The 14,277-nt window shown below is 39.1% G+C and overlaps 1 protein-coding gene across 1 annotated transcript; it reads right to left on the reverse strand.

Annotated features, from left to right (window-relative positions):
• Nucleotides 1–4,738: 4,738 nt before the first annotated feature.
• On the reverse strand, nucleotides 4,739–11,492 carry cdo1 (cysteine dioxygenase, type I). The gene is made up of 5 exons (XM_058637178.1): nucleotides 11,223–11,492; nucleotides 9,256–9,333; nucleotides 8,449–8,606; nucleotides 7,920–8,089; nucleotides 4,739–5,670 (listed from the first exon to the last, which is right to left on the reverse strand). Exons 1-5 carry the CDS (start codon nucleotides 11,390–11,392, stop codon nucleotides 5,641–5,643), a joined length of 606 nt encoding a protein of 201 aa, XP_058493161.1. The 5' UTR covers nucleotides 11,393–11,492; the 3' UTR covers nucleotides 4,739–5,640.
• Between the last annotated feature and the right edge of the window lie 2,785 nt (nucleotides 11,493–14,277).

Genomic DNA, 14,277 nt, shown 5'->3' on the forward strand with positions numbered 1-14,277 from the left:
TGCTCTGTGACAGATTGTTTCAATATCGATGTACTGAATCTGCTTTGATAAGTAATTTATCAAAGTTCCTCCTCCACTGTTTCGGTGTCATAGAAGATTATTGTTATCGTCTCGTTACACAGTCTCAGACTCTACTTTGCACTTTGAATTGGCACCGCCAGAACAAAATGAGAAAACAAGGTGAAGATTGCTGCCTTGATTTATGAACTCCGCAGATAGGAGACCACTGTTGTGTCACAAACTGTGAACAGAGCGGTGAGAAGAACTGAACAAACAGAAACCATTCCAAGTAGAGGAGGATGAGGAGGAGGAGGAGCAGTGGTGACAAAGCACAGACCGCAAACAAAACACCATAGGAAAACTGACACGCTCCCAAATTTCACAGTGAGACAAGCGCACTATTGTTGTAACTACATTCCAAACTAGCAAGAGATACCACCACGGGTCAGCATTCACACTCATGACATTCTATATCCTAAATGAGCTGCAAAAACAGCAGCTTCATGTCACACCAAGCAGTAATGCAACCTGTGATTGAACATATAAAGTCCTGGCTGCATCAGCGTGGTGTGGTTATTTAATTAACCTTCACTCGGATTACATTGATCTGTCGGTTGCTTTGCCTTCACTCTGACGTCCAACTCATCCCGAACCATCTCAATCAGGTTTAGGTCAGGTGACCGTGGAGGCCAGGTCATCTGACGCAGCACTCCGTCACTCTCTTTCTTGGTCAAATAGCCCTTACATGGCCTGGAGGAGTGTCATTGGGGTCATTGTCCTGTTGAAAAACAAATAATGGTCCTGCTAAGAGCAAACCAGATAGGATGGCATGTCGCTGCAGAATGCTGTGGTAGCATTTTCTAAAGTTAAAGTTTTGACTGGTACTGTACGTTAAAGAGCTCATCATAACATATGGCTGGGCTCATAATAATCTTTGAAAACATGCCTGGCTTCATGTCGCTGAGAGGCTCAATGTCTTGTTATTCTAGTGGTTGAATGATCAGCCAACAATGTTCACGGCACGGCATGTTCCCGCTTTATTGAGGGGTTAGTCATCTGATTGGTATCACATGGTGATCGATAATGCGCAGAACCGTGCACAGTGTCAAGGTTGTCTCGTCATCGTTATATAACGCTGGCTGCAGGCCATCCAATGGTTGAACTGCAACCGACGGCTGTGCAGTGAGGGGGCACAAACAATGATGAAATGTGACTGATGACGTTTGTTTGTTGCTTGACCTCTCAGTTGGTCTTGAAAAAGGTTCAATCTGAGTGCAGAATGGAGGAGTTACTTAGTTGTAGTAGTTTTTACTGCAATAAGGTAGAATAAAACCATTTTTAGTTACTTTCCAGGCTACATGTGTGACTTATCTACAAACCACAATCTGTTTATTTGCTTATCAGTGAGATGCCAACAGTGTCTGGTACTTTTCCACCATTATCAGTGCCCCATTAATATAATCGGTTTATTGATAAAGTCATAATTCATCACCATTTCCCTTGGATCAAAGCACAAGTGGCAACACTGGTTCCAGACGGGCTGAATCTGTCAATCATTTGCTGTATCTCTGCTTAATGTGTGTACTCCATTTATATAACCTTCAAGAAACCATTAGGGGCCAACTGTGACAATATATTAGGAAGTCACATAGCACAGATTATCTTTGTTCTTCTTTTCTTTCAATTTGTCATTCGTGCAGTAGTAAGACATAAATATACATTTTCTTTTCCCTTTCAATACAGTATCTGTAAGCTTATCACATTCGACTGAATCCAGTCTAGAAGGAGCCAATGCTGTCTTTACCTGCAGCACTTTGTCTCACGCAGCTATCGCTTAATTGCCACTGATTAATCTGTCCAGCTTATCTTTTGGCAGCTCCATTTCCAATTCCTTTTCGTGAGATGAAAGCAAAAAAAATCTTTATGTAACAAGGAAGAAGTGACTGTTGCTGTTGACTGACCAGGTCTTTCTGGCTTAACCTGGCACACCATCCTCAATCAACTGGAGGTCAACTTTACACAGTCTATATCTCTACGATCACACACATCAATTTAGCTGATATATAGTTGCATAGTTCTCTATTGGTGCTATAACAAGCTGCATTAATAGCAAAATTAAACTAGACACCCCAACTGGGAGCCCCCCTCTACCCTGACTATCTAAAACAAATCTATTTTACTGACCTCATGTCTCTCACCTGACAGCTCTGGATGTGTCCCGATTTGGACGCATACTTCAACCAGAAAAAACAACCTCGAAAAGAAGAGGACCATGTTGTTTTACCTAAACAGGGAAACTTGAGATGACACACCTTTTGGCCTGAACTTCTCTAACTATAACAACAACAACTTAAAAACCAAGCGTGCCCCATCCAAAACCTCAGCACTTGAAATGTCACATTGGGGAGAACACCAGGCAACTGCCACCAACTATTTGAATTTGGCCGGACAAGCCTCCGCTGGTCAGACGGGGCTGCACAACAACGACAAGAAGGAGATCTCACACAACAGAGGCTGTTTGTCTCTGCACATTTCTGCCCTGTCATTGACTGGCAACACGTCCGTGGTGTTGCCTGCCTCTCGCCTATTGGTATGAATGGGTGGTTGAATGGATGAAAAGTGTCGTTTCACGTCTTTTCTTTGGTGTTTTCAGCCAAGAGACGTCAGACTTTCCCCACTCCTCAGGTGAACCCCACAAAGCTTTCTGAAAGGATGGTACTTGGTCCATATTAGGTTTACTTTTTGTTGTTGGAGAGGCGTTCCGTCTAGATTTTTTGAAAATGCTTTCCAAAATGGCAAAGAAAAATGTTGTTTACATTCCGTGCCGTGTCCGATTGGACGTGGCCTTGTAGAACCTGATAATGTAATAAATCCCTGATAATGTAATAACCCTGCTAATGTAATAAAAATTTGCACTTGAGTCCATTGAAAATGTAATAAAACCTGATAATGTAATAACTTGCTGATAATGTTATAAAGTGAGTTCAATGCATCCTTAATGTTTTTTTCGGCCATATTTGATTTTCTGCCATCTTTGATTTGATTCATAACCTTTCAAAGGCTTCTCTTGTCACACATTTTGTGTAATCTTCTCAAAACATCGTTCAGATGATCTTCAGACCATGCCACACGAATGCATTCAACATCTTGAAATTCAAAGGCACTTGGCCATGGCAGCCAATCAAACATGACGTTGAGGTCACCAAACAGGAAGTAAGCCAATTTCTCTGCAACCCTTTAACATATTTTAACCAAACTTGGTACAAAGATTCATGACAAAAAATGGTGACCTTTGATCTCTGGGGGCACTGTGTTTAAACTGTTTACTTAATTTCAACACAAACCAGTACACACACAATGCACAAGTTACTTATATCCAGAAAAGCAACCTCATTTAAAGCCATCATTTTAGAACTTAGAACTCTATGGTTGATGTCTTCATCATGACTATTTTTAACATGGATTTGAACTTTCTTTCGGCATCCAGGCCTCCACCAGGCCTCCACCAAAAAAGTCTCCTTGAAAAAGAAGTAATATATATATAATATATATATATATATATATAACAATATGAATGTTTTGAAAAAGTTTGAGATATCAACATATCTACAAAATGAACTCACTTGTCTCTTCTACTTCCAGTATATATCTCTGACTTGGTATCTCCCATAACTCAGATACTTGAGCACAAGCCATGCTCTCATCCAATGACAATGCTTGGCAAATCTATGTACCAAGTTTGGTTAAAATATGTTAAAGGCTTGCAGAGAAATTGGCTTACTTCCTGTTTGGTGACCTCAACGTCATGTTTGATTGGCTGCCACGGCCAAGTGCCTTTGAATTTCAAGATGTTGAATGCATTCGTGTGGCATGGTCTGAAGATCATCTGAACGATGTTTTGAGAAGATTACACAAAATGTGTGACAAGAGAAGCCTTTGAAAGGCTATGGATCAAATCAAAGATGGCAGAAAATCCAATATGGCCGAAAAAAACATTAAGGATGGGTTGAACTCGGCTTGGCCCAAGGGTTCCAGTGATACATCGTTTGTGAAAAACAGATGAACAAGTCAAAAGTTAATGTACATACATGCATGTCCAACTTTGTCCTGTTGGTGGCGCTAGAGCTCTCGAGCTTGCGTTTGCTTACACAGTATCACCACTTGAACCCAAGTAACGGGTGGTCTGCTGTTACATTATTACAATATTGGGGAATTATTACATTATCAGGACCTGCGAAATGAAGGCTAACCTGATAATGTATGAACCTCCCGTTAATGTAATACTTTATTACATTATTGGTAAAAAAGTGTATTACATTATTGGGAAATGCACTTTATTACATTATCGGGAAGTTATTACATTATCAGGTTTTATTACATTTTCAATGGACTCAAGTGCAAATTTGTATTACATTATCGGGGTTATTACATTATCAGGGATTTATTACATTATCAGGTTCTACAGGCCTAAGTTGCGTAGCTGTTCTCATTAGACAATGGTTTTAATGTAATGTTTGTATTTCAGAAGTTACACACTCCAGCTTTAACCCTCAGCATCTCGTCCTGATATAACTCCCTCACCACCAAGAAAGACAATTGTTTATTTCATTCTTTGCACCTGTGACAAAATAGCCCTGCTGTGTAAAAGCAGGGCTCTAACCCTGTGTGATATTAAAATAATGTAAAGTAATGTGATAGAAGAATACAGCATTACAAATGAAGACATCCCAAGATAAGGTTCTGTGAAAGGGTAATCATGTTTAATGGTCTTCATTTATGGCCAGATTTATGAGTTACTGCATCACACAAATCAGGCATGCATTTGACAGTGGTACAAAAGGTGCTAATGCTGTAAAACTACAAAATTCATAAATACAGCCACAATCAAAATATGCCAAAATCAAGAGAGGAAAAAAATGTCGCCTGCTAATAACACAAAAAAAATAGTTCCTCTGTAAAACTCTCTTAGTCAAAAGTTGAGCATGAATACGTTTAGGACAAACATGGTAACTGGCTGATTCAAACACTCCTTTTATGGTACTTTGTAAATAAATTACATTTGTTCTTTAAAAAATAGAAAAGAAAACAACATGACTCTAACGCTTTACATTTCTTAATCCAAACAAAAATGTAATAAACACTTCTTTTTTTGTTAATTAGTCTGTACAAACATGGTTACATTTCATCAACAATTTATTTTAGGTGTTAAGACTACTTTCGAGTGGTATCTACTGACATTATACACAGTTATAAAAGTGCCCCGCTAAGAATCTAACTGTCGATTGCGGAACTGTTTTCTTGCATTTAAAAAAAAAAAAAAAAATCCTCTTTTGAAATGCTTTAGCTCTCGTCTTTGATCGTGGGCCGTAACTTTACACAAATGTGGGAACACTCCTCAGGCCTGGCAAACAACAACAGGCATGTCCGAGCCTATTCATGCATTCATCCTGTGCACGTCTGTATTTCACAAGCTTGCAGTGATAAAGCCATTCTAATTACAGAGCTGTCCTTCGGAACTGGCCTCATCCTGATTTCGCTTCGTCGTCGTTGATCAGAGTTTCACTTCTCCAGCGGCTTCCTCCTCAATCCATTTCACATTGTCATTTTCAACACAACTGCCTTCTTCGTCCGGAGCCGCCTTTAGTTGTTCTCTTGCGAGAGCGCCGCCTCCTAAGGAAAGTGGAAAAGATGAGATTACGGGGCGAGGTCAATAAAGTAAACTGAACATGGCTGTAATCGTTTCCGCCTAAAGAAGTAAGAAAACAACACTGTAAAAACTATTTGGTCACACGGGCATAAAATAAAACATCACCATTTAGTGCTAATGGGTGTACGATGTGTTAAGGTCAATATGAACACACACTTTTTTACTATCTTATCTCCTCTGTTTGTGTTGCAATCGAATGCTCTTACTGTACACGGTATACTGTACCTACACAGCTTGTGGATTTCAGATAAAGCCACTAATGTGGACAGAGTGGACAGAGACACCATTCCATTTAAACTGAACTTTAATAAAAACCAAATCCCAGCCCCGTTGTCAAAACTACATCCCCAAATCAATGGACATCATTGTCTCTAGGAATTTGTGTCTTTTTTTTGTACATTTTATACCGTGTTTTGTTTATATAGCTGTAATTATGTATATATTGTGTTCTAGTCTATTCTTTTCTACCATTTAGCACATGATATGTTCTTATGTTCTATTTATGGGATCAATAAAGACCATCCATCCATCTATCCATCGTTTCAGGTCGGGGTGACTCCACTGGTTGCAAAAGTCTCTACTTTGACTGATTGATTTTCATCATCAGTGAACCCTCTCCTGAGGAGTCAATGGTGTCAATCCCTAGTTTCAGGTCCTCTTCAATAGAACTTGAAATCAGTTTCGTAAATTGTGCATTTAGTATGATTTAATAGAAAGTAAACGATGACACATGGCTCCCAAGGTCTACAAGGTTTTTTTTTATATATACACCAGCGCAGCGTGAAGATAAAAGACCGTTTATGTGTTCTTCATTATTGCAAGTGTTTTTTTCTTTTCTTCTTTTTTTCAAGATATGATATTCAAGCATTTCTGTTGAATCAACAGCAAGTGGAAACTTCTTTTAAAAACCCTCCCTGTTCAGGGCTCCGCGCTGTAAATGTTTAAATACTGTGCCTAATGTGAGAGAAAACATGCTATTAAAATGTCCAACATCCTGCTCACAAGACGGGACCTTTAATGGGGTGGCATGTGGGGAGGCTTCACAGTACTGTATGTGTCTTCAATTAACTCTGTGTCGTGATCCTGTCTGACTTTTACCAGGTGAGGACTTTGCTGTGTTGTGCAGGAGCTGTGATATATATATACAGAAGATATGTTGTATACATTAGTGCAGTTATGCATTTCCACTGTCCCCTACGGCTTTTATAGTTAATAAAAGAATGAAAAAACAAGAGGTTCCTTTGTCTTTGTGTTAGGTTGTAACATTTATAGTGACATCACTTCATGAATCCAACACATCCGCAATCTGCAAAGACTTTACTTTCTGCGTCGACTGACTCTGATGGTTTTATTTTTAACGTTCTGTATCATTTCTTGATACGGGAACCTCACGGTTTATGACCAACAAGTTTTGTCACCCATTCTCGGGACACTTTACTCCCTATGGGTGGAGCTAAATGGTTAAAAGTTTGAAATTCTCCTTTGTCCCTTGTACAATAAATGCACTCCCTTCGCACCGAGTCTTGAACAGTGACTTAAATAGAAGGGGTTGTTCTTTTTTTCCCCTCCTTTTTCTCCTCGCGGTTGTTGTTTATGTACCGTTGTGATTGTATGTTATGTTGCGTTGTCCTCCTGCAAATCAATTTAACCCTTGCGGGACAATGAAGATCTGCAGTGAGTTATTTCAAGGTGTTGAGTGCAAGGAGTGCCTAACTCCCACTGACAGAATTAGATTTTGCAAAGCTGGGCTTCCAAAGAAGAGTGTCTTTTTTTAAGTATGAACCAGAGCATTTTGCAATGTATGTTTTTAAGTCATAAAGGCATTTGGCGAGACACTGTGCTGACCTTTTTTTTTTTTTAATGTTGGTACTGTTAACATGCTCCAATGAGTGTATTGGACACCAAAGTCAAGTTGAGGCCATGGTCCCAATAGACTTGCACCATGTTTTGTGAAATTTGGTGCAACTTAGTTTTGGCTTTCTCCTACCGGGTTTCACCTTTGGGGGCTCTACTGAGCCATTTTGCACCACTTTTACCCTTATTTTTTTATAAAAGTTCTGAATTTTGATCTTAGTTTTCACTCATGTTTAGCGCCTCAAAATTGAGATCATTTCGGAAGAAGAAAAAACACCAAGTTAAAGGAATTCCCATAGGTCCTCGCACCACTGTGTGAGTGCTCGGGCCCCAATAAAAAAAAAAAAAAGTCACTTACAAAAGGAGTCCTCTCTCCATGTTTGCTCCAGAATGTCATTTTGACAGTGTTCTTGTGCCCCGTCCGCTGGTCAAAGGTCTGGCAGGCCTGGAAAGGCGGGCTGTACAGGTGCAAACTGACTGCACACTCAGTATGGCTGACATTTTCCACACGATGCAGGCCAAGGGAGTCTAAACACACACACACACACACACACACACACACACGTGAACACACACGTGAACACACATACATTTAGACATGTGATGCTGTGAATTGGCTCCGAGGAGTTACTACTAGCTGTGCTGTGGGCAAACATCACACCAGGACTCTGCTGACTTTGTTTAAATCGCTGTCCGCAGAGATTTGAGGAGACAACTACTGTACATACTATTCATTGTACAGTGACCCACAGACACAGTGTATTTTATCAGCATATCTAACTCGTGAAGGATGTTTGTTCTAATGTACTGGACATAACACAATGTGAGCGTGCCAGTTTAACATCGTGATAGAGCTTGAGTCACATTGTAAAAGGGTACGTTCTTACCATTTATGTAAGCCACCTTGTTTTCCTGGAGGACTCTCTGTGACTTCTGGACCATGTTTCCGTGAGATTTACTATCTGGCCACTTGAACAGCGTCTCCTTCAGCTGACCCTGAAGCAGCTTCATGAAACAGTGGGAGTTCGTGTGGTCGTGGATGCTACTGCAAAGCGTGAAAAAAGAGGAACATCATGTCTGAATATGATAAGACTCATGAGGCATCTTCCTGACATTTAGAGCAGGGAAGTAGGAAAAGTTAAGGCAGGACGACCTTTGGATTTGGAAGAGTTTGCATTTTTAGAAACTCTAGAAACTCAAACTGGACGTTACCTAAATGAATGTGTAGTGCAGCATTACATTACGGCATTAAATGAAATAAATGAAACCACATCCCCATTAATACCACATCACTACAGGAGAAAGTAAGTGATAGACCTGTAGTACTGTATGTACACCATATCTATGATCTAATCCAACCATTGTTAAGTTTATTTACTAAAAAAACATATAAAACATTTATGCCTTCCTCCCACATTAGGCAACATATTGCTGACAAAGTAGTGATTAGACACCAGTATCATTAGATAAGGATAATTCTTTGTAACTTTTTGTGTCTGTCTTTCTGAAGAACATCGGGTTCTCTTATCTTTACAAACTGATAAAATTAATGACCAGATTATGGCAACAGTAAATCGTGTTCCTACACGCAAGCGATATAATAGGTTTACATTTGTTGGAAGCAATTGACCACAAAATGTAAAATTTGCAAGTGTCATGTTATTGGTTCTGGTGCACGTGGGAGCGTCTCTCACCTGCCGTGGCCTTCACCCCAGCACAGAATCATGAGATTAAACTTCCCATTTCCCTCATCAACCAAGTTCCTTGTGTACCTGTGGGAAAACAGGGACACATGAGCGGCACGTCATGTCATACTGTGCGGTACTGTCTGGCTTCACACTGGTGATACTGTTACAGTGAAGCTTCGCTCACTAAAGCCAACAGAGCTGGGACACGTGAGGGTGTTTTTCTTTTTCCTGCAAAAGCCGAGGCGTGAAAGCACACGCTGCTTTACAATCCTTGCATAATTGATTGTTGACACATGCAACACACAGATTCACACACTGCTGTAGATACACATCCACAACATTCTGCAGAACATATCATGAAGAATTTGGCAAAAATCTCTACCTAAATACATATTTATTCATTAGAGCTGAAACAATTACTCGATTAATCGATTGTTAGCTTTTGTTTGCTTCTTAAATGTGAATATTTTCTCAATTTCTTTTCTCCAGATAACAAAGAAATCATTAAAAGTGAATCATTTTGGTTTGTGGACAAAACAAGACGTCTGAGAACATCCTAATTTCCAGGTTTGACAAACACCATCAACGTTTTCTGACATTTTTTGGACCAACCGATTACTTGATTGATCATGAAAATAATGGATTAATCCATTATGAAAATAATCCTTAGTTGCAGCTCTATTATTAATACGCACATCTAGCAGAGAGTAGCTTATTGTAAGGTCATAGGCCAGTATCAACCACAGAGTAATACATATAATGCTGCAGCGTCTCTATTCCTGGACACTCAAATACAGTTCAACACAGCTCCATGTCTGTATGCAAAGTGTGCACCATTAGGTTGAGGTTTATTTGCAAAGTTCATTTATATGGCTAATTTAATTTCCTTAATCTGTACATAACTATATTGTTGTCCTGCAAAACTTGGGGTCTTTAAAAGGTTTGTTTGTCCATTCTATTTTCATCCAGCAGACTCTGCTCCTGCACACTTTGCTCGTTCTGTAACTACCGTGCACGTTTCCCTGTGCTCCCCGTGCCATAGATTCCGTCACTTCCCAAATATTTGCAAGGCAGCTGCAGCTCTCTGGTGGGACAACAGCCAGTCACACCACCCAAGCATCAGTCTGTGCACAGAGCGGCGGGTGTGTGTGTGTTTCTGGGTGTTGATTGGATGGCCGCTCACCCTCCCTCCACTGACCCCTCACTCATCAAAACACTGGGACACGACTGAGGCTTTTGAAAAAGAAAGTGAATAAAGCAGCCATAATTAGAGTTGAGGGGCCCTATGATGGCAGCTTTACACGTTCTGAATTCACTGTTTTATTTGCTGTTGTTATTTTGTTATTTTTAGTAGTAGTATTATGATTATTTGATTGTAGTTGTCAAAAAAACATGCAAACAAACATGTTTTTAGTGCCTCTACAAACGGAAACCTGTGCAAAGGAAATGGCACATATTTGTATCACTTGATCAAACACTATAACTTTTTGTTTGTTCTTCACTATTTCTCCACTTAGTGAGTGAAGGATGTGCTGAAAGTTCATTAAACATTGTATGGAAAACAAAAACACATAGCACTTGTTATGTGGAATTGTATAAATGTCCCATACCTACACCAACAGTAGTTTGCAAGGTTTCCAGATCTAACCTTATAATGCTCTACATTAACTGCGTTGTAACATTTGCTATTTGATAATAATAAAAAAGATGTATTATCTTCTTATTTCTATTTAATTCAACATTGTAATAACATATGTGTAAGACAAAATACATTAAAAAAAGCAGTTAGTTTTTTTTCTCAATAAAATGTAGAAGCAGCAGATTTAAAAAAGTGAACATTAAAGTAGCAGATTTAAAAAGTGGAATTGATAGAAGCTTATATATCTATCTATCCATATATACATATATAAGCTTGTATATATACACATATGTATATATAATAATGTTGATATTTGCAGGATTGTGCAACAAACCTGTACTGGTCAAACTGAGCATATTTCATCCATTCGTGGGGCTTGCTCTCATATGATTCCATGATGTCTTGGACCTCCTCAACATTGATGCGGTCACTCTCGAAGATATTGTGCAGGGTTTTGATCAGCTCGTCCAGAGTCTCTGGCTTCACCAGCTCAGTCTGCTCCATCTCTGCGTCTCTGTCTCTCTCTCAGCTGTGTGCGGGACGCCGTCGTCAACAAAAGTCCGTCTCTCACCAACGCTGCGCAGCCGCTTACTTTTTATAGGCCTGGGCTGTAATTTAGGTGCGAGCCGCTGATGGACTGTACCATTGCGACACGAGGTGAACACCGGCCGCGCGCACTCCTTTTAAAGTAACTGTGGGACACGCGCACAATGAAATGTTGAAAAGCAAACTGGAGCCTGCATTTTCACTTCACCTACTATGTAGAGATTATACTGTGGAGATGATTATTATGTTGTGCTTGTTTTAACACAAGCTGTGCACTCTTCTCACATATTACAAGCACTTAGGTTGGACTAATCCGCTTTGATTCCAATTGTACCACGTTGTCACACACGCAGCCTCTCTTGTTGCCTCTCTCTCCCCCCTTTTCTTTCTGAGACACTCCTCTAACAATTGTTGTCCAGCGTCTCTCACTTTATGGCCATTTTCCCCCTCAGAAACACCGTGTCCAGGGCGTGTGTGTGCAGAAGAGAAGTGGGTGGAAACGACAAAACGTGGGAATGAAGATTGTATGGAATCAAAATTTGTTTTGGGAAAACACAGCAGCTTTCCACACTGCACCAAGTCAGTGCATGAAGGAGTTGACTCAAGGAGAATATAAATCTGTGCACAAACAAAAAGAAAGGGAAAATACTTGTTAATGCAGCTGTTTGGGGTGTGAGCACTGGTGGAAAATTGTCACTGCATTGACTTCCATTCATTTTTGGACAGCCTAAACAAAGATGTTATCCCTAAACCATAACCAGTTAATGCATAGCCCTAAACCTAACCAATTCCTCATTAGGTTTTGGTCTCCATGTGGACTACTGGTCCCGCAAGATCAGTGTTTATGACAGAAACGTTCTTGATTTTATGTAATGAATATTCACAAATGTGTAAGTTTATACTTATGTTTACATGAAGTTGCATTGTCTTACCTGTGTTTCTATTACTTTTACTTAAGGCGTTTAGTTTTTTTCCACTATTTACTCACTTATTGAGTATATGATGATCTGAAACTTAACTGGAAAACTAAAACAGTTTTCAAAATGTGTTTACAATATGTGTACAATACAAATGACAAATGACAAGTGACATGGATGACATCAGCCAGCACAGCACTCAAAACAAAACAGTTTCTTTTGAGAAGAGGAAGAAGAAACGTGCAGCCAGTAGTTGCATGTCATAGGCCACAGATTATGATACAGATTAGCACGTGCAGAGTGTTAGTGTTTGCATGCTGTTGAGCTCAGAAATATGAGAGCTGAGTTACAACTTGGGGAGACAAGTTAAGGAGATTAGTTTGGTTAAATATCTTCTTTTGTTTTACAGAAATGCATAAGATTAAATGGAATCAGTTACTGGCTAACACAGCTTGAGACACAAAACACAATTGAACACTCCAGCAGGAAAAATAACACGTGCCTGTTTCTCAAAACAAAATCTCCAGAGTTTTATGTTTTCTGGCAGCTTTAAAAGGTAGAGAATGTTCTTTGCATCAGAATCGGTGCCAGGTTTTCATTGAGTTGCCACATCATCAGTAGCAGTCTGTGCTTTTGCTCCCTCTTGTGGCTGAAAACATAACCTTAATGTAATAATAATAATAACCTTGTACCTTAATTAACTGGAACTTGGGACAGGAATATGCTCCAATGTAGATTTCATTGCTGGAACTATTAAATGGGGCTCGTGAATGAGGAAACAGTATATCAAATGGTGATTAATAAACTCACCACATGCAGTTACATGTAGGTTTCTGATAAAAATGAGATTTATGAAGAACACTACAGAACACACAACGTTAAAAGAGCATAAGCCCATGGTTCTTTTATGTTAGTTAGTAAACCAAAAAACGTTCACTCAGGGTTATGAAGAAGCCTAACGTTGCATAAACGCTGAGGGAACCAAACATTCCACACAGAATTTCCATTTGTTTGTATTTTGGTATTTGTGGTCCTTGCCCCAAAGGTTCCTGGCAACTAAATAAGTCTCATTCAAGTTGCTTCTCATGTTTTACCCCTCAAAAATACTCTAACTTAAGTTTTAAGTGTGACATTTTTTACCTTTCTTTGGTCTTATAAGTCCACACATGAACTGTGGAAAGACATTAACTGCTTTATAGTCAATAATATATACTGACTTTACTATTTACTACAGAAATGTTGTACTTGGCTGTTATACTTGCTGAGATAAGCACACCAATGCTTTTTCCCCTCATCACTCTAAACTCACTTCCTGCCTAATTTCACATTCATAAATGCAAATTCTCCAACAAGAAGCCACCTTTCTTGGTGCTCGACAGAAATGGAGTGGTACTTTTCAAAAATTACTTTACAAAACAAAAAAACCTGCTAAAACTATCAATATATGCACACTACTTGACATATAGTACAGTAATCTTCATTTACTCTGTCTTTTTTTGTATCATTTAATTCACTTATTATATTAAAACACCTGACAAAAAAGAAATAGACACACACTGGTCAGCCACAACATTAGTTTCATGTGTTTATGATGTGACTTATAGGCTTATATACATACAGTATATACCGAATAAGCACTTTGTAATTTGGATTTTCTAAAGTGCACTATAAAATAATTAACCAACAATGATGTATATATATCCTCTGACTGTCTGCCAAACTACATTGCAACATATTTTTAAATTATTGCCCAGCTCTAAATCATACTTTTTATCCTCTCTGTCTTTTTTAAAAAGCATGGCATTGTTTAGACACATTAATAATAAAATAAATAACAGTAAATACATACAGCAGTATGGATGGCTCTAGAGCGTTTAAGCAGAAATAAAATGTATGCATTCAATAAATATGTTACATTTGGACCAC

Source organism: Solea solea, chromosome 8, assembly GCF_958295425.1.
Source record: "Solea solea chromosome 8, fSolSol10.1, whole genome shotgun sequence".
Lineage (NCBI taxonomy): Eukaryota > Metazoa > Chordata > Actinopteri > Pleuronectiformes > Soleidae > Solea > Solea solea.